The 25,127-nt window shown below is 35.1% G+C and overlaps 1 protein-coding gene across 1 annotated transcript in view; it reads left to right on the top strand.

The window, feature by feature from the left end:
* LOC124638285 (putative phosphatidate phosphatase) overlaps nt 1-25,127 on the top strand; it is an 84,552-nt gene that overhangs the window by 18,950 nt on the left and 40,475 nt on the right. The window contains exon 2 of the mRNA XM_047175217.1: nt 10,227-10,378. Within this exon, the coding sequence (XP_047031173.1) occupies nt 10,227-10,378 (152 nt within the window). The remainder of the gene's footprint in view (nt 1-10,226; nt 10,379-25,127) is intronic.

The raw sequence follows: 25,127 nt of genomic DNA, 5'->3' as shown, positions 1-25,127 counted from the left end.
ATGTAGTTACGTCGTCAGTTCAATCGCGACGTGTCAGGAACGCATTCTCTGAATGGCCGAACTATAACTATGGGTGTGACGGACATTGTACTGAATAGATAATATTGTGCGACGATATTCAATATGGTAATTTGATCTTGCAATTATAAAGGTGTTTCAATATAATTATACTGCGGTTGTGCGGTGTACCAATCCCTATTTCTGTGCTGTGCGAATTTTTGCGTCTAAAGCGGGATTTATGAATATGGCCTGGTTTACATGGCAGAACTTTTGCTCTTTAATGACGATGGTCTCGTTACGGTAAAGATTTTTTTGTGGTTGTAGATACACTATCCCGAACACATTCTTGCATACGAGTGATATTATGAAACTATCAGAAATGTAGATTAAATACTAGGTACAACACATAAATGAAACAGCTTTTACGAAGCTTAAGGTATTTTAACCGAAACCTTCGTTAAGCTTAAATACCTAGACAAAGAACACCGAAAGCATTTCTATAACTTTAAATAGCATTCTCTCATTAAACTTATGACGTCTTAAAAAACTTTACGAAATTCCCTAATCAGTACAAGCAATTAACAATTACTTAACTGCTGTATTAATATTTTATGCGCACATAAAAATATATCTGATGATCAATACTGTATCTTGTAGTTATCGGTGATTTAAACAAAAATGAATTTCTTATGAAAGTGCACTTTGAAGATTATTTCCTGTTTTTGAAGTGTTCGTTCTCTCTTAATTGATACGTGTTATAATATGTTGATCTTGTCTTAGAAACAGTAAGTTTTGTGTTGTAATGCATTAGTTTAGCTTGGTTGTTTAAGTTCCTTTCTACTCTTTTCATGTTGGACATTAATCATTTGAAGAGAGTAATTAATTTGTTTGTCTGATTGAAAGCTGTGAACATGAAAGGAAATTGTTCTTTGGGAAGCGTTTAGTTTTTTTATGTTTAAATCTATTTTTTTTAAACATATATTTTACATTTTTAAATATTAAATATAAAAATAAAATAAATATAAAAAATCTAAATTATTATTAGTATTTAAAATACCTACTTCAGGAGTTTTTACCTTATCTTGCTTATCAGCAAAACATAAATAAGGTTGTAATTCTGTTATTTCAAAGGAATTTGGAATTGTACAATCATAAAATTGGCATAGATGACTAACAAATAAATTAAAGTCATGCTTCCATTTAAATGCGTAACCCCATAAAGGATTAACTATCAGTTTTCAATATCTTAAATTGGACATATTATTGTTACTGCCCTTTGCAAATTGTGCTACCATAAAACGTAAAGAGACATAATTATATCATGTAATTTGATCGCTTTTGCCTGAATATGTCATAGTAAATTAGTGTCCTGATAGCTGGCTTGTAACTACTGTTGTTGTAAACCAGTTTTGAGAGGAGATTTAATAGGTAAGCGTGTAGGAAGTACCTACGGTAAAATGTGACGATCTATGAAAGACTGTAGGTAGCAGTAAGATCACATGTTTGCCAGGTTCGATAACAGGAATGGGTCATTTAAGTTATATTAGTTTTCCTCTAAAAGAGGAAGCAAACCCCAATGAGGTCTAGTAGGACCAAAGCCTGCCGGGGCTGCGGGATTGTTCGAAGGTGATACCGCAGCTCTTGGACACTCACTCTGATTCATTCATTTGATGATTTTCTTACAAAAAAATGTTGTTGTAGTTTACGCTTATAGAATGGCCTATATCTTTGAAGTATGCGGAAAGTCCTTACACGTTCGTCAAATTGTTCTCATTTGGGTTTTATGAATAAAGGTGTTTGTTATATTTAGAACTGTAGTTGTAGTCAGTTGTTTTCCTTGTTGACTTTACTATACGCTAACTGAATTTGTATGTAAATGATTGAAAACTACAAACGTGATAAAATTACAAGGACTTGAATTAAATCCTGCAGTACCAATAGTAACTAAAAGAAAGGTTTTGAAGTACATATGCAGTCTTCAGCGCTATATTTTCACATAAAACCATAAAAATTATAAATGCTAAATCAATAACGAACCGCTATAAAACCAAACAAAAAAGTCATAAACATGAAAAAAAAACGAGCCAAGTTCTCCGCAAATGTTAACATAGCGATACCCACGTGTGGTTTGTTTCACCCATAATCTTAGATTACGGTGTCATTATGCAACAGAGAGGTCATCGGCCCAATTTGTAGACTGCCGAGACCGCCGGTGACTCACTGCGGCTTTATGGCCTTACTTTAACGAATAGGATGTTTAAAACTTTTGATAGTCTGTAGAGTGAATGAAGTGTGGGGATATCTGAAGCTAATTTAGTGTCTCCTTTTGCAAGGTGTTGTATTTTGTTGTCAGTCTTGGCGTTTGCATTGTTGAGATTTGTTTTGTTGTCATTATCACTAAGGATTCGTTTCTTGTTACTCTATTTCTTCAAGATATATTCACGATCCTACCTACCTCACTATCGTCCACCTAAAATATTGTGAACATCTCAAAAATCTAAACTTAAGTCTTGACCTGTATTCCTCTTGTTTGAATAGTTCAAGTGCATATAAAATAAGCTGTGCCTTCAGAAATATTTGCTGCGCTTGTACTTTTCAAGGATATTTGCATATGCATAGGGCTCGGCAGGTCAAATTCTCTCGAGGGATCAGAAGATAATACAAAATAATAAATCAACCTTAGACCGGTCCTAGCAATGTAGATACAATGCTTTTATATTATTCCGAGTATAGAGCCAAAAACAGTTTAATTTATTAAAGAGGATGTATTGCTTCGACGGCCTTTAGAAAAAAAGTAAAACTAGTCGGTCAGGTTTTTCGCTGTCGCGAGGAATCCCCCCAAAAGCCATGAGAGGTCAACGGAAAGTCGAGATTTTATTTATAAATGTAAAGCAATACGGTGACCTTTCGACTTCTTCGGAAGTATTGTTATTGTAACCTTGAAACTTAACAATGCACTTACGTGCAAGTTCATTGATAATTTTTAATGACATAAGTATTTTGATTATAACACTTCATGTATGTGGGTCTTTAAAACTTCCTAGTGGTAACTCCAATGACGCAACAGTTCAACATTCTAATATCTTTCACAGGACAGCCATAGATAAGCGATTATTTCTTAATGTGTTGGCCGTTGACTTGGCACCACGAAACACCGGTAGCTCATGCCAGAGGTGACAGCTGGTGCTAAATATCTCTGAGCTTGTATAATTGAGGATTACCTGTGTTGCTGATGTGAATGTAAATTACTCTTGAATAGGCTTTAGCAAATACGTGCTAAAGCATGCTATTTCTAGAGACCCTTCAAGGATACAACAGATGTGAACGTTACGGTTTGAACATTAAGACAGGACTCGAATGAGTAGTAAGTTTAATAGTGCGATAACTTAAGTTGAAGGCCAGCGTAGTTCCTTTGCAAAGTCTAGCTAAACAAAGTAACATATGATGATGAAATCTAGAAAGAGATTGTTGATATTCGCAAAGCAAACTACATTTGTGTAGATCGTAGGATCTACACAAATGTAGTTTGCTTTTGTAATGTAGTTTCGAAAAATAAAAAATCAGAGAATCCACCTTCAATTGAAGACACCGTGTAAATTTTCATTGGTATCATCTACCTATTCCTAATCATTTTCTATCCATATCCAGTCTTGATTGGTGTATTATACTGGTTGTAAATCATATCCCAGTGACTAGAAATTTATCTCTGATTTGTATTTCTAATGGCGACGTCGCAGGAAATCCGCGTGTAAGGATTGGACTGTAGATGAGATATAAGTCATAATTTGTTCGCAACCATGTTGGCTGTGGGATATCTACGCAATATTTTAGACCCAGAACGTCAACGTATTCTGAGCACATCTTTGTACAATTAATATATCAGGTAACGCCACACTTAACGTTTGTAGCGATGTCACTTACATAATGGGATTGACATTGGAAGGCTTCTATAGTGAATAATTCATTCATTCAATTGTCATTCAATGTACGTTCGTTCTCAGCACAAAATCGTTGCTCATGATCTTCGTGGTATGTTGTTTCTTCTGATTCCTTGCGGAACGTTTTAAGCGTTGTTAATAAAGAGGCATTTTTTAGATGCCTGCAGAAAGATGCCTCTTTAGGGATCGTATGATTATGCAAGGGTAACTATGACTAATCGGTGGTATATATCGTTATAAAGTTAAAATTTTTAATAGAAGTTCTTCTTCAATATCTGTCGTGTCTTCAGCCTAAAGAATATAAGCATTAATAGAGTAGAAAATAAAAACAAGCAGTCCTTAATCTTTGAAATCTGTTTAAGACCTGGAAAGTTGCTCACCCGTCACAGCAAACCACAATTGGATCAAGTTTTAATCCTCAGTCTTCACGCCAAAGGTTTCAAGTAGCTGCTTGCACTTAAGACTGGCTAATCGGTCAGGTATCATTAGAATTTTATTACGAACGTGTGTAACTTACACTAGTATCATTATTCAATCAAGATCTGTTGGAATTCCAACACGTTGCTTCTTGGACTTCACAACTAGTGACGTGGCATCCAGTGATATTCCGATGGCAATTTGGGGATATCCCAGAAGGTAGAGAATTGATGCCTATGAATACTGTGTATCATCATATCATTTTCTATCGGACGAATGCGTCTTCTGTGCGATATTCTTTTTAGTCATTTTGTGTTTCGGTTTCTCACGGGTTTTATAAAATCTGTAGCATTTTGTAATAAGATTTTTTTTTCTACTTCCTTTAATACTATCATATTTATGACCAAGACGATAAAATTACATTTCTTCGAGTTGACGAAACCTTTTTAGCGTAGTAATCAACTTCGGCCTTCACAACATATTAACAGTTACTTTAGACTGGCATTAACCAGTAGCAGTTATAGTTCGGCCATTCAGAGAATGCGTTCCTGACACGTCGCGATTGAACTGACGACGTAACTTTGCAATGGCGTTGCAGTTACGATAAAAATATTTTTGCTGGTTGTTTACCGTTTTAACAATTGAGGAGCATTAAAACAACATTATTATATCAATAATCAATGAATGTAGTTACGTCGTCAGTTCAATCGCGACGTGTCAGGAACGCATTCTCTGAATGGCCGAACTATAAAACATTAACTACTTCTAATGTAGTTACGAGAATTAGTGAGTTATCTTGTTAGCTAACTGTATAGGTTGATGCAAGGTTGCCACGCGTGGCTGACTCCGTGGCGATCGGATGTCTGATGACGGGTGACGTAGGACAGTAAAACAAAAGTGTTTCTAGGAAGAGGCAGTTGAAGGAAAAGATAATTAACGTCTATGATTGGCTATGTTTAGAGTTTGGCGAGATTGTTCTGTGTCCTTAATTTGTTTTTCATGCACTGCATGTGCGTCCTCTGTCTTTTATTTCTTTACTAGCTTCCGCCCGCGGCCTCGCCCGCGTAGAGTTCGATTATATCGCGTTTCCAGGAGAATTCTTCAAAAGTCCGGGATAAAAACTATCCTATGTTCTTTCTCAAGGTCAACTCTATCTTTGTACCAAATATTAAAATCAGTTCAGTGGTTTAGACGTGAAAGACGTAACAGACAGACCGACAGACAGAGTTACTTTCGCATTTATAATATAAGTAGGGATTTTTCGCATTAATCTCACCTAATGAGATTCAGCTTTGTTGGTGTCTTAGAAATTGAGTCATATGACGGTAACGACAGGTTTATGATAGCACCTTATTGAAATGTAAAGCAGCACTAATGTATGTATGTAAATTGTTACCCATCCTACATAGTTTGACGCCATTGCAAGGATGTCTGCAATTCTTTGCAGTTGCTGATAAAATAGCACAGTCCTTGTCACATTTTTCAACACTTAGCATTTCATACTTGCAATATTTCATTTCTTTCTCACTCGGCAGTATTCGTACTGACCCAATTCAAAAACATAAAGATTTCATGTATGATCGATTTGAGTACAACCATTTCATTGTTATTTCTAACAAACCGTATCGCGTATGTACCTACTCGTAATTCTGACATAATTTTCATTTTTTATAGTTTGTTTGCAATTACTTTTAATTGGCAGTCTTACGTTTGTTCTTTGATATGGTCGTTAGATTTTCGTGCAGATTCAGAGTAATGACGTTTTTTGTTTATTTTGATTTTATTTTCTTCTTCGAAATAGTTTTCCCGTGTTTTATTACCTTAGTGGCGTTTGGCAGGTGTTAACGGAATGTGACACACCCTCATTGAATGTATACCATGTGTTTTAGAAAGTTGTTTGGCATTATAAGCCCTACCTTAAAAACTAATTAAAGTAAACTCAAAATTTTATTTTATTTGCTTTGTGTCGTTTTTATGGGATTTGAGTATTTACTGGCTGGATTGTTCGCTCTGTTGATTATTGAGTTTTAAATGTTTTATTGCTAAAGTAGCTACAACTATTAAATGCCATTTATGCATAATGCATAATTTTATGGGTCTTAAAATGTCTCTCTTTGTTTCATTGACAAGATTCTCATCGTCAAAATCTATGGAATCAGCTGGCAAGACTAGTCCACTCACTTGTTTATAGAAACGGCTGTAACTCGATAATAGTAGCCATAAAACGGTGTTTGTTATTTTAACCAGATCAATAACAAACCCGAGTCCTTTTAGCATTCTGTAAACTTGCTAGAAGTGTTTTAAAATAAGATGACCGAATAATTTTAAGTTTAGGTTTCTTGCATATTTTGGGTAGTTTTAGGGCTGCAATGTTCAAAATATTAATCTAGTAAAATAAATACATATGGGGATTCCTCGCCCCAAAATTAATATTCATTATGTGTGGATGGTGATTAAGGCAGAGGTTACGAAAAAAAGGTTCCAGGAACCTTATGCCTATCCAATTTTAAAGATATCAAAGATTGGTCTTTAAATTGACACCTGCCTAAAAAAGAATTAAACTAACCACTATTTACGTCATTAAGGCAACATAAAAACCTGTTATTTAGAAATAATCGTGACGTTTCCATCGATCTATCTCTATGGCCACCCCACTTGTGGTACCTGCTGTTTTTTGTCCAACCATACAAATGTTTGGACAGCCAACAATCCGTGAAACAATAGTTAATTTTGTACCAATGGGGTTAGTTTCTACCAATTTAAATTCCGCTCTGACAACAGTCAGTCTATTTTGAACGTTTTTTTCTTATTTTTGAGAACGTTAATTGCTCTTTAAGATTTATTACTAGAACAGCATCTTCTGGGATTTATGAGGTGTTGTCGATGAAAATATTTGTTCTCCTATAAAATGGAGCGTGTTATTTTAATTGTTTTATATTGCGTGGTCGTCACGTTTCTTTTGTTTTTCTTCCGAGATTAGTACAAGGACAGTTAAAACAATAAATGTAACTAAAATACTTCTCGTATCTTGTTTCGTGTTGTTTTGATGACCTACGAGTTTATTTTATTTTTTATAGACTAGTTGTTTCCCGTTTCTTTACTCAATCGCTTCTTAGCTATCTGTTTCAAATTCGACATTACACTAATATTCATTTTATCTTTCACTATATTAAGGTTTTTCCCAAGCTTTAAATCTCCCACGTTTTTGTATATGGTCAGTAGTACCAATTAGTACAGTATTAGAATCCCCTTAGCATACCAATAATGTATTGGGACCGTATTGGTATTCGTGACGGAATATGGATACTCCATTATCGTTTAGTACGTCTCCCACGGGTTTAAATCTTTATCCCATAGATGGGAACCAACTGTTGCAGTATGGTAAACTTTTAATACCTTCGGTAGTTTATAAACTTGTTAGCAATATTTCAAGTGTCCTATATTAAGATTTTTTTCATCTTTAGTATCGATGTTAGCAATAGTTCTTGCAAAAAAATATAGCCCACTGGAGAAAGGGCAATACTTTTGCAGTAACAAATAAATTGATGTTGGTGGCATGGTTGATAGTTCAAGTTCAACCAATCGTGAATTAGATTATCTCCACCAAGAATTAGAATTGATAAGTAAATATATTATTCACAATTTAGTGGCGTCTGCAAGATGAAATAATGGAAAAGTTTCATTAACGAAAAGTATTTCCTTAACTGTTGTATCTTTATAACCATAGATTACAACAGCTGGGTAAATAACATAAAGCTAATAAAAACGCGATAACTACAATTTGCTAACGTTTTATTCTTTAATCTCATTTTGCTTGATAATGACTCTTTGGCGCAAATTGTTTGCTGTTTCTCAATTCTTCGTTTAAGTTATTTTATCTGGCATTAAGACGAGCTTTAATAGGGCACGCCACCATCGTGGCGGTAAGTCCCCTGTTTGAGGAGTGGCTCGGGAGGAGTCACGGCGCCCTCACGTACCGCATGACGCAGGTCCTCACCGGACACGGTTGTTTCGGGAGGTACCTGCACCGCATCGGTCGTGAGGAGGCGCCCGGGTGTCACCATTGTGCGGACAGCCCCGAGGACACGGTGGACCACACAGTCCAGGTGTGCCCCGCATGGGAGGGGCACCGCCGGGTCCTCGTCGAGGCTTTGGGCGGCGGCGACCTCTCGCGTCCGGCCCTGGTTCAGGCCATGGTCCGGGGCGAGAGGGAATGGGATGCCGTCGCCTCCTTCTGCGAAGCGGTCATGCTCGAGAAGGAGGAGGCGGAACGCCAGAGAGTTCGCACCTCTCATCCCGGCCGCCGCGCTGGACCAGGTAGACACCATGGGCGCCGGGTGTCGCGAGATGACTCCCGGCCACCGTAGGCGTGGGTCTGTGGGCGGTGAGTTCGGGTGGCTCATCGTCCCTCTGTCTTTCTAGACGACAGACCCGTGTCGACGGCGCGCGTTGTTCCACGCGCTCCTCAAAGAGATGTCAGCAACCCCAGCGGGGCCCAGCAGGGCCAAGGCCTGCCGGGGCTGCGGGTTGTTCGAAAGAGATACCGCGGCCCTGGTACATAAAAGGTCTATGACGGAACACGACGATTTTAGTCAGTAAGAGTCTGACACTCCCTCACCGCTGCTAACCCACAGCGGGAGGGGTCATTTGATGATTTTACGTCGCTAAAAAAAAAAAAAAGACGAGCTTTAATATTAACATCTTTAACACTGCCGAAGTTACAACAGCATTTGCAATCCGATAATTGCTAAGCCTAGAAATTACCATCTTATTATTGTAACAACCAAATTCTAGGTTAGCAACATTAATCTATTCACCGTTGGTCTGTTACACATTCCTGTCTGTATGCAGTCCTAATAAGTTTTCGCCTTGTTTGACTTGTCGTATAAATAAGCTCATTAATCAATGGTCTCGTTGTCCGCGACATTAATCTGAGTTAATCGGGAGCCTATAAATAGACTATATTCACTTCTCGCCTGCGCGAACGTTAAATCTATACTTATATGATTTATGGACGCTCGCCTCTGATTGTTCATGCTTCTGCCTGCTGTTTTACTTCACGCATTCGGTAGTAGTAAGGCGTGCCTAGTTTGATGATAAATTATGTGGATGCTCGACTGTTTTCTTATTTTCCTGGTATTTTGAAAAATATTTAACATTTATACTATTTTAAAATTCTGCTCGCTTGTATTACGTTTTATTAGTAATTGTATTACGAAAATGTAGTCTTTAATTAACTGAACAATAAAACAAAATGTTGCAACAAATAAACATAGTACCTATAATTTAAGAGCACTAAAATTGGAAGATGATTTATTAAGTGTTGCCATCCTAGCAGCTGTCGTTGTCATCCATAAAGAGATCAACAGTTGTGAACACTCCGCCGAAGACAAGTAGACAAGGCTTAGAACATGATAAACTACAACCGAACAAAGATGATTTATCAAATACCAAGATTTATGTTTAGTTTAGATAGGAAGTGTCTAGTTATGTAAAAGGAATATCTGCCATAGTTAATGCAAGCCGTGAAAGAGTTATAGCAGTGACTGCAATTTTAGAGTGAACATTTTAGACGGTGTTCGTAACCCAATTAAAAGAATGTTTAAAAAATCATCTTAATAAATTGCAGGGCGTGATCCGTGCCGTGATGGTGGCAACTTAGAGTTATCCAAATGTTTAAATTCTACTGCTTTATTTATAATGTTTTGACTATCTTTTCTATTTTTTGTCGTTTAGCCAGGTGTATAATCCCTTGATAGTTTTATACGTTTCTGTTAAATCCAGAAAAACAACGTTTATTGTTTGCACTTTTATATTTTTGAGTTTTTGATTTCAAGATGATTGGCTAACAAGATTTTTTCATTGTTACAGTTGGATTCCTGATCTTAGTCTTCTACCTCTGGGGCACCCCCTACAAAAGGGGCTTCTTCTGCGACGATGAGTCCCTTAAGCACCCTTACAAAGAGTCCACCGTCACCAATGTCATGTTGTACATTGTTGGGCTTGGTCTTCCAGTCGTTACGGTAAGTTGAATTTTCTTCTATTGAAAAAAACACTAAAATACGTAACCTTTATTGTCTCTTGTGGTCAAAAATCGTAACACTTTCACACTAAACTAGATCTCCAACCTGTGAAATGTTATTTTCTTTCTATTTACCGTCTTCTGTAAACATATAGCCTTAGTGGGCCATCGATCAATGTTTGCTCATAATTTCTATGTCCATACACTTATCGGTCCAATATTGGTCCAACATGTTTGGTATAACACATTTTGAGTCGATTAGAATTCGAATGACAAATATGACCAATGTTTGGTCAAACTCTTTACTATCACCTGATAAAGAACCAAAAATTTGAACTCCGATTATGTTACTATTAGGGCCAACTCCCAATTCGAAAGCGATATTTAGACTTAGCTCTCTGTATATTTCGCACACCTAAATTGGTAGCTCTTTTATTGTTACATTTGTATTAATACCTTTTTGTTCGACTGCTCTCCCACGGTATTGAGTAACTTTGAACATATTACCTAACGTCGCTTCGTAGTTAGACAGGATTTGTATCAGTAAGTTATCTTCCCACACGAGCCATTAAAGAGCATTGGCTTATTTATTTTGGATCTAAAATGATTTCACAACGATTTTATACGACTCTTAAGTAAGTTTCCTAATCTGATTTTATATTTTACGAACTTTGTTTACATCGATTATATTTAGCACAATTGCTTTGTCAACGCTATTTCTTGTTTTGTATTCTACTTATTACTACCGGATCTATTATTCTATCTATCAACATATTTCCTTCTATCTCAATTATTTCTACAGTTTATTACAAATTCTAAATTCAAGTGCTACTTAAATCATTTACATAACGCCATTACTATATATTAGCAAACACATAAATAATATAGTTCTGACAAATATGCAACTATCGTGATTTTGATATAATGATATTTGCCAATGTACTTAATTCTAATGTTTACCGGTATTTTGCAAGCTCTTGAAATATTGCTACTGGTTGTAAATCTTCATCTATGATGTCTTTCTGTTCTTGTATCTTTAGAAACAGTTTTCCACGTGGGAGTATAGCTATAGAGGAGATTAATTCATCTTGGAGTTATAAATAACTAGGACTTCTGATTTATTCTCGATCAGTAGGAGCAAATAGGAGTAGGTATCAAGGATTAAGGATTAAGATGTTTTGCTATCTACTATAGTAAACAATTTAACCTTCTTAAGCCTTTAAATTCTGCAGAAAAACTGCTATGATCTCCATTATAATTTTCTTCACAAAGGTTCTATAGAAGGACGTATTCACCACACGTGTAATCGCTTCACCTATCAGTGTTTACGGTACCTGCCAAGTTGATCATCAATTAACTATGCAAAGTGGACAATATAGAATGCGAGGCATCAACCACTAGCTGTCATTACCCATATCTTTCCATACCCTACAAGGGATATTTTATCTTACAGTGTTTTCATTAACACTATTTATATTAATTTATTCAGTACCAGCTGTTCAATAATTCAGTGCTAGATTGTCAATCTTATTATTTACACCGCCTCATTAGCTGGTGATTGTTAGCTTTAGTTAAAGGCCACTATAATTAAAGCCTTAGCTTCAAGTTAGAGATCAAGATTAGGAATATTTTATCGAGTTTCAGTTATGAGATTAGGCTTAGGTTTCAACAGGTTTACAATCACTAAATTGAATAATTGTTATAATTATATCAGTGTCGCTGGTATTTTGAAATAACTGTATAAATAATATAGATTTTCTATTTCTGAAAACGTAATTGACATTCGAGTTTTTAAAGGGTCTCGAATTACTTACCTGTTTTGCATTTGGGATTCTTGTTTAATGTAAATGCGTTTTTGTTTCAATAAATTTAATTTTAGTGTCTCTTCTAACACTGTTTTCGTTAATTTATTCAAAACAAACCGTTACATAGTCCAATACAGTGTTATCGACGTCAGAATCGATCCCTTCCAATCGTTCTCGTCCATCGCATTCGAAAACGATACGTTGAATAGGACGAGTGGGTTCGATTCCCACGTTGTTATCGATTGCACCCACTTAAATAGCTATAAATAACGATCGGACATTGAAGATCGGCCTTGACTTGTTAATTATAGATCCGATTTGTCCTTTATGCGGGAAAGACTGCACGTTTTCCTCTTCTTGTTTCTGTCATTTGGTACCTGATACCGTTTTTACTATAGTGTCATCCCTGAACGTTATTGCTACGTAGGTGGCCTCATCTGAAACAGATTTGGTATTAATGGACGCTCCAATGCTAAGTGCCTTTTTATTTTAAACGTAATCACAGACATCTGTACAATGTCACACTGTATTTAAAAACCTTGTGACAACCATTTCGCAAAGATAATTCTCATTAATTATAACTGTCATATAATACACAATGTGAACTTCAATTTCGGTATCAGTTACCCTGTTGAAAGCAATCTTTAAGTCGGAGTAACATAATATCTGCTTATAGCATACATGTTAACATATCTATGCGCACAAAAAGATTGATCTCCGTAATTACTGGAACGTATCATTATCGTGAACTAGATCAGTTCGTGATGGGATCTTGTTATTATCTAGTTCTGTGGCTGCCTATTTTGTGACATTAAAATCAACAATCTTTAAACAGTAAATTGCTTTATTGCCGAGTTTTTTTGTCGATGCAAACAAGACATTGAGATCAATCGCCTGGCATACAAGTCCGTTAATGTACTCGTGTTATTTATTTGCCAGACCATCCGGTGTTCGATTAGATTTTTTTATTCGTTTATTACCGACATGGTTTTACTCCCGAGTTCGGTTGCAATGTTCGGAACTAAAAAAGCAATTATGCTACAGATTGAAATACTTATAGCATTTTGTTCTTTCTTAATTGAAATTCGTGAAATCTTTACATACAATAAGGCATTGAAGTATAGATTCTATCATTCGTTCGTTGGTCAATAAATTAATAATAACTACTGAAATATTTCTAACAACCACTTTATTATGGAATAAATTATCGAATTCTCAAGTGCTTATTTTTATAAACACGTCTTGAATACCTTCAATATTTATAGCTGGTTCGATAGATCATAATATATCGAATAACAGATAAATATATCGTTGAGTGAACATTTCATTTGAAAGATTCGATTGCTAGATCCATTTAATTGATGTCTGACGTATGTGGAAAAAATATGAAGGCGTTTAGCAATTTGCTCAAGTTTTTTGTTGATGTGAATGAAGTAATGTAAAAAGTGGCGGCGAGCGGACGTGGTAAAGAAAAATAGAATTGCGGCGAACCGCGTGAGATGATTGCACTTAAAAGTAGAGTATAAGAACTAAAACTGTATTGATGTTTTGCTAAAGGTAAAATCATTTTTTAACATCAAATTCTGGCAGGTAATTGACCTGAATTTATCAAGCACGTGCACATGTCTGTAAATACGTTTCTATAACTATGAGAAAATTGGCATCAACAGGAAAATTGTGGCGAGAGACCTGATCAATTTCCGACTTGAACATATCAATTGGATCATAATTATTACCTTTGCCCTTTCCATTATGTTTAAGTGCATGGTTTCCACATAATTAAGTACCAGCACGATCTAACTCGATGATTGAGTCTTTCTGCACGATTTAGCCCTTAACTTTCACCATGTACCAATCACGTTTGAATCCCATTAATTATATTACGATTGTTTCCATTGACCTGAATTATGGATTTAATAGCTTGATGGCAATCAAATACTACTTCGTCTACTATTACAGCTATTCGTTTCAGCTTACTATCATTATGGGCACTATTAAGTTTCCTCTTTTTAAGTTCCGTACCGAAATTACGCGGTTAATTATCAACATCAGCGTTTATGATATGTTTATCGTGACTAACTGTTTAAAATTCGTCGTTAATGGCAGGGTTGAAAATTGCCTCTCACGTATCGAAGTGTCGTTTATGTAGATCAATGATAGTTTTTTGTGGGACCGTTTTTATATCTTCTGATTGGGATGAAATTAAATTGTAACGAAGAAATGAATTTGATTTAAAATTTATTTCGATGTGGCTGGTAGTACATTAAATCTTGCTACCTTTATGCTGTAATTTGTTACTGTATTTATCAGGCTTTAAAGCTGTAAATAAAATGAATGAATGAGAAGTAGATTTACCAGCATTACATGGTTGCTAACTTGCTGACACGTCGTTTATTTACACTGCAGCACTGAGTGTCCTAGCAGCAATGTCTAATGTCTGCACTATGCTGATTTAGATTCCGCCTTTGATACCAAACGGGCCGAATGTTTGTTCAAGTGATTTGTGTTTTGTAATACCGTTTATTGGATTCCTAGCATCAGTGTGAAGCATTTAGAAATCCTGACGCGATCTATTTGTATGCATCATGTGTTTATCTAAGAACTTGGTTTACTCTAAATGTTCTACCATTTTGCATTTCAAATTAACTGCGTAGTACTTACTACAAGTTAAGTGTTGTTTTTTTATTTTGCAATGGGCGGTTATTTTGTAAGGATAGGCTTGCGTAAACGCACGCCTTTTGCATGTTCTGTGTGTACAACGGATACGTTAATTATTTTAATCTAGCTATTTTTGTTTATTAAGAAATTTATCAGAAGAATGTCGGCTTTAATAACTGGGCGTTGTAAAAACGTAGCTGTAGTGTTATTTTTAATGAATTTGATTTGATTTTTCCACTCAAGGGATGAAGAATATTTTTAATTGTAGTTTTCGGTTGCCGCTAGTGCTTGGTTGTTAATTTCAAGGCTGGGTGTAAGTTATAGAGATTAAAATTAGATTCGTACGTCTGCTATGTTTACTAGTGTCACTTAATAGTTATGAACTATTTTTAACGAGATAATTATTGTCTGTATCGTTAAAGACATTTTAATTTTAGATAGTACTCGTAATGTGACTCTACCTGTAACCAAAGCACTTAGTACTCTAATTTTGATTGTATTGAGCTTTTCTGTGAATGTTTAGTTAAGTTTAGTCCATTCTATTGTTTTTGTTGTTACGAGACTAGAATGGCAATATGAAAGAAATTCCCTGAATCAAAGCAACGATTTCACGCTTTCATTCTTTTGTCTTCATTAGAAATTAGACTGTCACCATGGTTGCATAGTTTAATTGGTTAATCAGCGCATGTTATGTATAAATTGCAGGGAACGCGATTATTTATAATTACTTATGCAGTCTAGTGCATTTCTACTTAATTATTGTAATATTTTAATTACATTTGATATTATCTCCTTCTTGGAGCTTGCTCTTCTACTTTCCCATTTTATGCGACCATAATATAAATGAAATTATCAATATATGGCAGAACTTAGAAATCGTGATATATATTTGCTTACGTTCTAAAGTTCTTAAAATTAATTACTTTATTTTCTGTGTCGTTATCAGTCTCAATGGAAATTGCTTAACAACTTGCAATAAAACAATAGTTTAAGGTTATTACGAATGTTTGAATAATTTCGACGTTGTGTACAGTAGTGCAGTAAAATCATAACAGTCTTATAAATTAATGCATTTAATGACTTTGTTCAAGTAATTTTACAAAGCATGTTTTCAACTAGATAATGCTACAAATCCAAGTGTTTAACTGTTGAATTTCTAGACTAGTTAAACATATGTATTTCATAAAAAGACCCCCTAAAAATATTGGCATACACTAAGACTTCATTGTGGATTAAATAATTAATTTCGTAGATAAAAGAGTCATCCATATAAAGCGTCTGTTGCTTTAACATCTCCTAAATGACACATTTAGTTGACACAATAACGATGATGACATACTCCACTTATCGCACCGTGAAGGTTTGCCCGGTGATCCGTTGAGACCAATATTTTACCCGTGACTTTGACCTTTTCAAATGTGGGCTCGTCAACTCCCGTATTCTATACCTAGTATGTTATTCACTGAAGAGTCCAATCACCTTAGCAACCATATTGAACCAATTCGTCTTCAGTGCTGTGCATCATTTATCAAAGGGTAGCGTAGATCTGATTTTGAGAAATGTAATGCTGGTTACAAGCGCTAAGAAAAATCTTTACTTATCCTAGCATAGCTTTTGAAATCAAGCGTGAGTACTTCATGGCAAGCCAACGTTTGTTCATCGTGCAGCCAATTTTATGGGCGAATCAACTTATTGCTTTCATGTCTGGCTTTTGAGTGATGGCGAAAATATAGACTGTCTTTATAGCTAAATTGATTTTATAAGTTTGTGCGTGGTCTATCGTGTTAGCTTTTGTTTTAGGATCTTTTGTTTAGGATGTTATAATGTTCTTTATCTTGCTGCTTTCATCAATAAATGCATAAACATAGTGGTTTGTGGTAGGCCTTATGCTAAACTACTAAATTTTAAGTACGACTGACCCCTCACATAACTTAAGCTAGTGCTAAAAGGCTTTGCGTGTGAATAGGCATATAAATATTAATGTTTTCACCATGGTAAACGGCTGCGTTAAATAATGACATTAAATTTTTACTGCATGTAACTGGTCAGCCTTTACTTTAAGATACGAGGACTTTTACTGGCCGATGCACGACAGCCGAGTTCGTAACAAACCTACAATGTGGTTACTAGCTACATTTACGCTTACATGCCCATAAATATTAGCCAATATTTTCAACGTTTTACGGTTTTCATTAAATAACTCCATATATAACCAATAATAGATAGATAATAGAACCAATAAGGTTGTAATTTATGTGAAAGGCTTTGAAGTTTATGTTTATATAGTGCAATTACAAGAAAGCATTTCTATCATTATTTGTTCGGAAAATGCCTCTTGATAATGAACTATTGATATAACTATTGATACCAAATAAGCTTACATGAAGTCATCGTCCTCTAAAATCAGCCAAAATTAATCATCAAAAGTTTCATCCTCCTTTTCAATAAGTCTTACTTTTTGCGATGTTTCTAACAGTTTACCCTCAGCTTTTGATTCACCAAATATTTCACACAAACACTTCATAAGGCTGTCACTTGTATTTATTTGGACCACACCGTTCCATTAGCCTTGACCGCTAAGATGGCGGTACTTGGCACGATGCCAGTCGATACTCGATTATACGTCCTATATAGTTTTATAAGCTTTAAGTATGAGGATATTGACCATGCTGATGATAACAGTGTCTGTGTTTATGTTGATGATGTATTTAATTTTGGAGAAGTGTCTGTTAAGGTTAGATTCAATGTTTGGTAAATGGGAAAAGGAATTCGCGAGACACATTATGACGCTGCGTATGAAGTCTCAGAAGAATGCATAAAAGATAATACTATTTTTCGTAGAATTCGTTTATCACTACGTTTAACCAGAAATAAAGACATAAAATAGCTTCCCAGCAAGTCATTCAGCGATATCATGTGCAGTCTTTACAAAATGCACGTAGATACAGCCAATCAATCACGTGCAATGTCTGCTCCATATTTTTCCTTAATTTATATCTACTATTAAATTGAATAATATTTTTCCAACTGAATGCAATAAAATTTAATTAATTGCCAAATCTGCTATTCTTGAAACTGTAAGCCAAATGTTATCTAGACTAATGGTATTTTCGTCATTGAGCGTTGACACCCAAGAATTTAATTTTCATCATCGAAAATATACTGTAGGTCATTTGCGTATGATATAATAATACCACCCAAGTCGCTGGCATTGTTTTTATTTCTGTTAACCGCGACTTCAGGATTGTTATTTAAATGCCTACCTAATTATGTCTTATAATGAGATTGTTTTTTGTAATTTTCCATTGTTTTAATGGCGAGGTTATTTTCATTTTAATCTTCTGTTCCTCGTTGTTGGTATGTGATGTTGCTGACATGCTGCTAACTGCTGATTCGCGTGTAAATTTTCCTGTAAAATAAAAATGAACTTTAGTAAAACTAAATAGTTTGTGGTGGTATTCGTGTGTTTGATAGATATCTTCGTTTAATCTCTTGATGATGTGATCTTAATCAGCTTAGGAGCACTCACTTTTTATGGGTACAAATCTGGAAGCCTAAAAAACTAGTATTTTAAATATAAACCTAAGATTGGTTTTTTTTTTTTTTCCTATGTAAGTGGGGCTATACTGACGACAACAGCTGCGGGTGTGGTGCCATTCCACAAACCATGCGGCACCTTCTATGCTGTCCACTATGCCCCGACAGCTGCATAGTGGAGGACCTTTACAACGCTACTGACAATGCCGTATGCGTAGCGAAATATTGGGCCTCCAAAATTTAAGTTGCCATCGACTCGCCAAGAAGAAGAAGATTGTTTTTTTTTTACTCCCTTACGTCAACGGAGTATTTTTGAAAACTGTTTCACTAGTCCAATGTCACTTGTATATTTTGCTACCGTGCCACCCACGAATATCGCAAAAATGTTGATATTATAAATATTTCTTACTGTAAATAAAGTATTGGTGATTCAGAAGTATGTAACTACGAAAATGCAAGAAAGGGTTTAGAAAATAAGTTATTTTCATTTATAATTTGGAACATGTTACTTATCATGTATACCAAAATTGGACTTTTAATGCTTCGTATAAAACGTTGCAAAGCAAGATTCTACTGCTATGAGCGATACCGTATTCAATACTGATGTCCGTAAGTTGACTGATGTCACCTGATCAAAAGGAGAACCCGTTGATAATATAATTCAGCAGCAACTGCATAAGAAGACCAAGTATGGAGACATGATGGTGTACCATTTAGGCACAAAGACCATGACTACAATAGCATACAATAGTAACCTACTGGCAAAACTCCACATGATGTGGGTGCTAAATTTTCATTCAAGTCAATATTGTCAAGGTTATTTCCTACTATTTGGAAATGAATTTCTATTCTGCTATTTTTAGCCTCGTTATCGGGAACTCCAATCATTTTCTCATTTGCATTTCCAGAATTTACAATACACGCACGTCTGTCATCGTATTTTCCATGACCGTTAACAAGTCTTGGTATTGTGTTATTTTTGATCTCTTGAACATCAAAAATAATACAGTCAAGTTTGCCTAATCTACATTGTTTAATATCTTGTTTATGTGTTTGATCTAACCATTCTGCAATTATACTTCAGTCTTCTTCAAATCTCTAACTGGTTTTACCTTTATTCATCATTCTAATTTGATGGATGCTTTTAAGTCTGAGGCTGGATAAAAAATCCTCGTGCGTGATACAAACCACGTAGGCACTGGTATCAACGACCAGTAGATCTGTTCTGGCTATTAAGAACTAAATAAAGCGGGCGTTTTATTGTGGAAAAACACTTGACGCTCACTTGTGCCATCTGTTTTAACTATGAATCTATCAGCAATATTTGATTTCGCATTATAGTCTTTTTGTCCTTGTTCATATCAACAACTAACAACAAATATTTGCGTACATTCAACGTGCGCTATTTGATACACCTTGTAACTATCTTATCTATTTATTTAACCCGGCTAATTTTGTTTTTCGTCGAATTTAATTGAATTTTTGATATGAAGTGCGGTAATGTGCAGACCACACACTGCGATAATTAATGGTGGGATAATAAAAATAATTGGTGTGGGTCGCCAAGTGCTTTAAAATAAGATAAATAGTTGTTGCGAAGTAGATAGCTCTATAATTTAGGTCTTAATGTGCCATGTGTGAAACTATAGTTTTATGGTTATTGCGTGTTCAAATGACATGTGGTTTTGTTTTTGTAAAACGTTTCCTAAGATTTAAACTTATTACTTCTTTGAATCTACTTTTTGTTCCAATTTATGTATTGGCAGCACAAACTCAAAAGCCTTAAAGTTTTGTTCAGTGTCTTTGCTTATGATGCACCACGTTTGTCGTTTTTAAGGCGACAAAATCTAACAAAAGATATTTAGACTTTCATACGTTTCATGCTAAGTAAAACATCACGGCATTACCTAACTATTAAAACATAATCCCTAATTCCTGCTTTAGCATAAACAAAGCTCTTTGTCAACTAGGTGTACTTAATTAAAATTTCAGAACAGTAACCAAATACATTTGGTATATATAATTTTTATGGGAGTCTTTTTTTTACACCACGTTTTTTACATGATTTTCTCTTTCGGTTGTAGTACTACGCGATATATTTGAGCAAACACAAACTATCTCAGAAGTAGGTCTTACTGAATGGAGTCTGTCAGTCTAAGAAGTCACTCAAAGTTAATTCGGACTCGTGCCATTCATTTCACAACGCTGGATTGAGGGCATTCCTGGTCGCAGCCGGCAGCGGCTGCATCAGTGCCAAAAACAATAGCTGCCACATGTTTATAGCTATTAACTGCTCTTCAAGAAATCTTATTTTTTTAATTTAGTTCATTATAGAAAATAACTTCTTCAAATACTCAAGAAGGATTGTCGAAAATTGTCATATCTGTCTTGAGTAACCTTAAGACAGTAATTAAGCTATTCATTTGATCAACGAATTGTAACGTGAAACATTAAATGTCTTCTGGGTTAATAAACCCTGAAACAAATATTTCCGTATTTACGGAATTCCTGAAATGTTTCAGTCTAGGAAATCTCTCCACAAATATTTAGTATTATTTGTTCCTCAGGCATTAACTTGGCAGACTGTAAATGTTATCATTTTACTTGGAATAGCTACATAGAAATAACAGTTTGTTCAAGAACCCTTAACTGGAAATATACGCAATTTTAGAGTTCATCCGTATATAGAAATCAATAAAAGGTTTCTTTAGAAAATAATATTGTCCTTTGAACCAAATCATTGCGCAGTGATGCAAATCTCAGATAGCAAAAACCCTTTCAAAGTTAACTTTTACTTGTGTTTCTGCAAACTGGCTATGTGCACTGTGATTTTCAGCTTACGTTATTTCTGGGTCAAAAGCTATTGTTCTAACAGTGTCAACATGGAAATATACCAAATAATATACCAATGGGAAAACGGTTAACGGGTCCATTTCTATACTATGTAACAGCGATAGTACAGTCATTAATGTATACTGTAACTAGGAAATTGTTGCCTACTCCAAACTATGTTGTGACGGCATTGAATTCTAAATTTAGCATGCTGGTACTATGTCCGATTTTTTTACGTTGCTGATCGTAAATAGATTTTTATACAATTCTTCATTGTTTGTTTGATCTGCTGGCATTTGTCGTTTTGTTTTGAGCGATCCATAAACTAAGGCGTCCAGAGATGTTTTTGTTGGCATGGGTTGTCATTTCGTGTCATGGTTTTCTAACCTTATCTACCAACTCACAAATTCTGATGTCTTTAAAATTAAAGAAGTTCAAATGTGCCATGCTAGTCTTTAATCAGGAGTTCTTGAAAGAAGATAAAGACGAACAAACGAGACGTAAAGTAGAATAGCTTAAATATATAAAAGACGGTCTTTATTTATAATCTTGGACCATCAGCAGCATTAACTGTACAGCTACATGTATTGTGTGGAGTCTAAATAGTTTCAGCTGCAGTTTCGCAATTTGCAGTAAGAATAGTCGACAGAATACGCAGTGTGCAATGTCATTGACATGCCTCATCGGTTTATGAGCAAATAAATCGCATGCATACAACTTCAGCATGCATTGTTTTTGTGATTTCTATCTTGATCGTAAACGAGTCTCGGAATTTCAACAAACATGTTAAGCGTTTTAAACTTATCTGTTATGTTTGTGCTGCAAATTGTTATTTTAATACTGATTCTATCAATGGTGATTTCATAATGCATTAAACTTAATAGGCACCTACTTAATTTGAATATAAAGATACTCCTTTATGATAGGGAATCTTATTTTACTAAGTTTTATCTAAATGTTAAATACATATGGTTTTATGATCGCAAACAAACCAGACAATAATATTACGATTCTATGCAGAGAACATAATTCACGGACAACTTGGCATAGTGATCCCCAGGCCCTATTTTATGTAGGTGAGTAAGTAATTCGAACATTATCAGATGCCAAGGCGAGTCCTTGACATTATAGTCTTGTGTTATGATTCGTCCATCAACTTTATATTCATGGCACGGTGGATACTCTCCCTGAAGATGTCTATATGAAGATGTCTATATGTAGATGTCTTCAAATGCCTATAAGATCAGCATTGCAATGAAAATTAGGTGATACTCCTTTCGCTATGGGAATTGATTCTATGAAAAGATCATTCTTATTTATTTTAATTAACAATAGTTATTTTAACATCTAAATCTCTAGGATCATGTGAATTGTCATCTTGAACGTTACCATGTGCTGGTCTTTCCACAGAAATAGCGTGTTAATCCTAAACTACGGTTACAACAGCTATTTTGTTAATAATCCTTTCTGGTTTCGTACTAAGCAACAGGAATTCTTGAACAAGCCGTAAACTGTGTTGTCAAGATAACAATATTGCTCCGAAGTAAATACCAGAGCAAGAAATAAAAGATAAGTCCTAATCTTTTGGAAAGGTTTTCGAAATCTTTGCTTAAATAATGGAACTGTTTAGTGGAAACGTCTGTGTAAATGATAATATACCAGATATAGTTCGATTAAGGAACTATGTATCTACTGTTAGTCGTGTAGAATACTTCACGATAAAATTGAGTAGTTTTGCTTACGCTTAGCATGTTGGAAAGCACTCATACGCACAATTGTTTTCAATAAAACTGACATTGTAGTAAACGCTAATCATCTATCTTTCCCAGCCTACTCATATTTACTCATATCGTAAACATTAGAGTCAGACCGATACATTTAAATCAAGATGATTGCAGTATCCGTATCGTGAGGAAAGCGTATCTTTTATCTTACGTTCGTTCAACGTGCTCCATTGCTTCTTCGGTATGTCGCGCAAAAACATTATCTCGGGTCGATGCATCAATGAATATTACATGTGAATTCATGCGATTCTCTCCCTCGTCGTTTGCATGAACATAATTAATCGTGCCTGCACGCTATTTTAGCACGGCATTTATAAATAAACAACCTCTATTAATAAATAATATTGTGTTTATATTTTATTATTGGGTGATAATAGCTGAGTGCAAATAATGTCTACGTGAATCTTAAAAGGAAGTTTTTTTTGCAATTAATTCTAGTTTCCATAAATGCATGTTTCCTAACACGATCTTTTATCGTGTTAGGAAACACATTGAAAACTTCAGCTTAGCTTATCTAAGACATCTTCGTAGCTAAAGTGGTGATTTATGCACAGATATGCTTATTATAGCTTTAAGATCAATCTACTCTTCAACCATGATAAATTTCAATCGCGATTTCGCCATTTGATTTGATTTTCATTTCATTGGAATTCCATCCATTGAACTTCAATTCAAAATTTCTTTTTCTGTGCATATCTTGCTTTACACTTTTCTGTGAAGTATGCAGGCTGTAGCACTCAACTCAGTCCAGCAGGCCCAGTTTGGGTCCTGCACGACAGGTTTATGTAACCACTGCGATAATTACAATTGCCCACTCACATATAGGCTAATTGGCATGAAAATAGCTAGCTAAATTTAGTGTACTTAGCGTGCTGCTAATATATTCATCTTTACCAGACACAGTTTTAAATAATGATTGTATATCAATGGTTTCTTGGTGTGTTTCGTTTTCCTCGGTAATTGCTCCCGAGTGTGTTCGTTTATATAATTGACTGTTGTTTGTTTTGTTTACTTTTTCATTTTTATAGAAGCCGACTGTTTAGTAAGTTCTTATTTTGCTTGAGGCATGTTCTGTTTGTATGAAAGCAAGTAGTATGTTAGAACCTTGTAGCAATTATTTTAGGTGTAAGCCAAGCTAACGGATAGATGTTCGCAGTATGATTTAATTGGATGCCGACTCAACTGCTCATTCCCGACGTTCATTAAAATACTTTTATCGCTATTTTCCGGGAAATGTTGCAAAATGTTTTCCTGGATTTTATTTAACCTCTTAAAACTGTTGGTTCTTGATTAAACGCGATGAAAGCTGACAACTAAGGGTAAACGTGACAAATATGGGAAATTGAACATCAATGAAAGATTGAAGCCATGTTAGACTTGATAGCTGAATTCCAATTCTATCAAATCTCGTAGTTCCATACTACTAGTATATAGCTAAATCGTAGTAGAGAAAGTTTCTTCTGTATTGTGAAAACTAATAAATATCCATGTCGTATGATAGATCTACGAGTGCGATTCCACGGTTATCAGAGCGATGTAGATGTGTATCGTTACTAAGAATCATAAAGTACTGTGAATCAAGTAATTGGTGAGCAATGGAGGGAAATACGAGCATCTCACTCTAATTAAAAGAGACTTGCTGTGATAGTAGACATTCTTTCAAAGCAAATTATGAGGCTGTCTTCGAAAGAAATGAAGAGATAATTTGGGGGGATTTAGTAATGAAGTGTTTGCTGAGTGCAAATGAATCACTGGCCGTCTTGTTGCACAAGTAAAATAATCATCTAAAGCTTTTAAGTGTTCCTCTTATTATGTGTTCCTCTTATTATTTGTTTTTGTTGTTATTTATTTATCTAAATTCTTTTACTGCTGGTCGCATTCAATTTTAAGATTCTACCAACTTTCAAATTATATTCATTTACTTAGTCAAATACATAAATAACTTAAACATATTCTATTGTTATTAAAGCTTCAAAGACCAGCTTGTTCAGCACTGTCTATGCTAAACACTACGGAATCTTGTTTGCATACGTTATCTGGCAACCATTAGCACCCCATTAGCACCCATTTACACACCTTATCTTTCTCTTTCTTTTGCGGGCATCATCTTAAGGTGAACACCTTTTAGTATTAG

Source organism: Helicoverpa zea, chromosome 17, assembly GCF_022581195.2.
Source record: "Helicoverpa zea isolate HzStark_Cry1AcR chromosome 17, ilHelZeax1.1, whole genome shotgun sequence".
In the NCBI taxonomy this organism is placed as follows: domain Eukaryota; kingdom Metazoa; phylum Arthropoda; class Insecta; order Lepidoptera; family Noctuidae; genus Helicoverpa; species Helicoverpa zea.
This window is presented reverse-complemented; position numbering and strand designations above follow the sequence as displayed.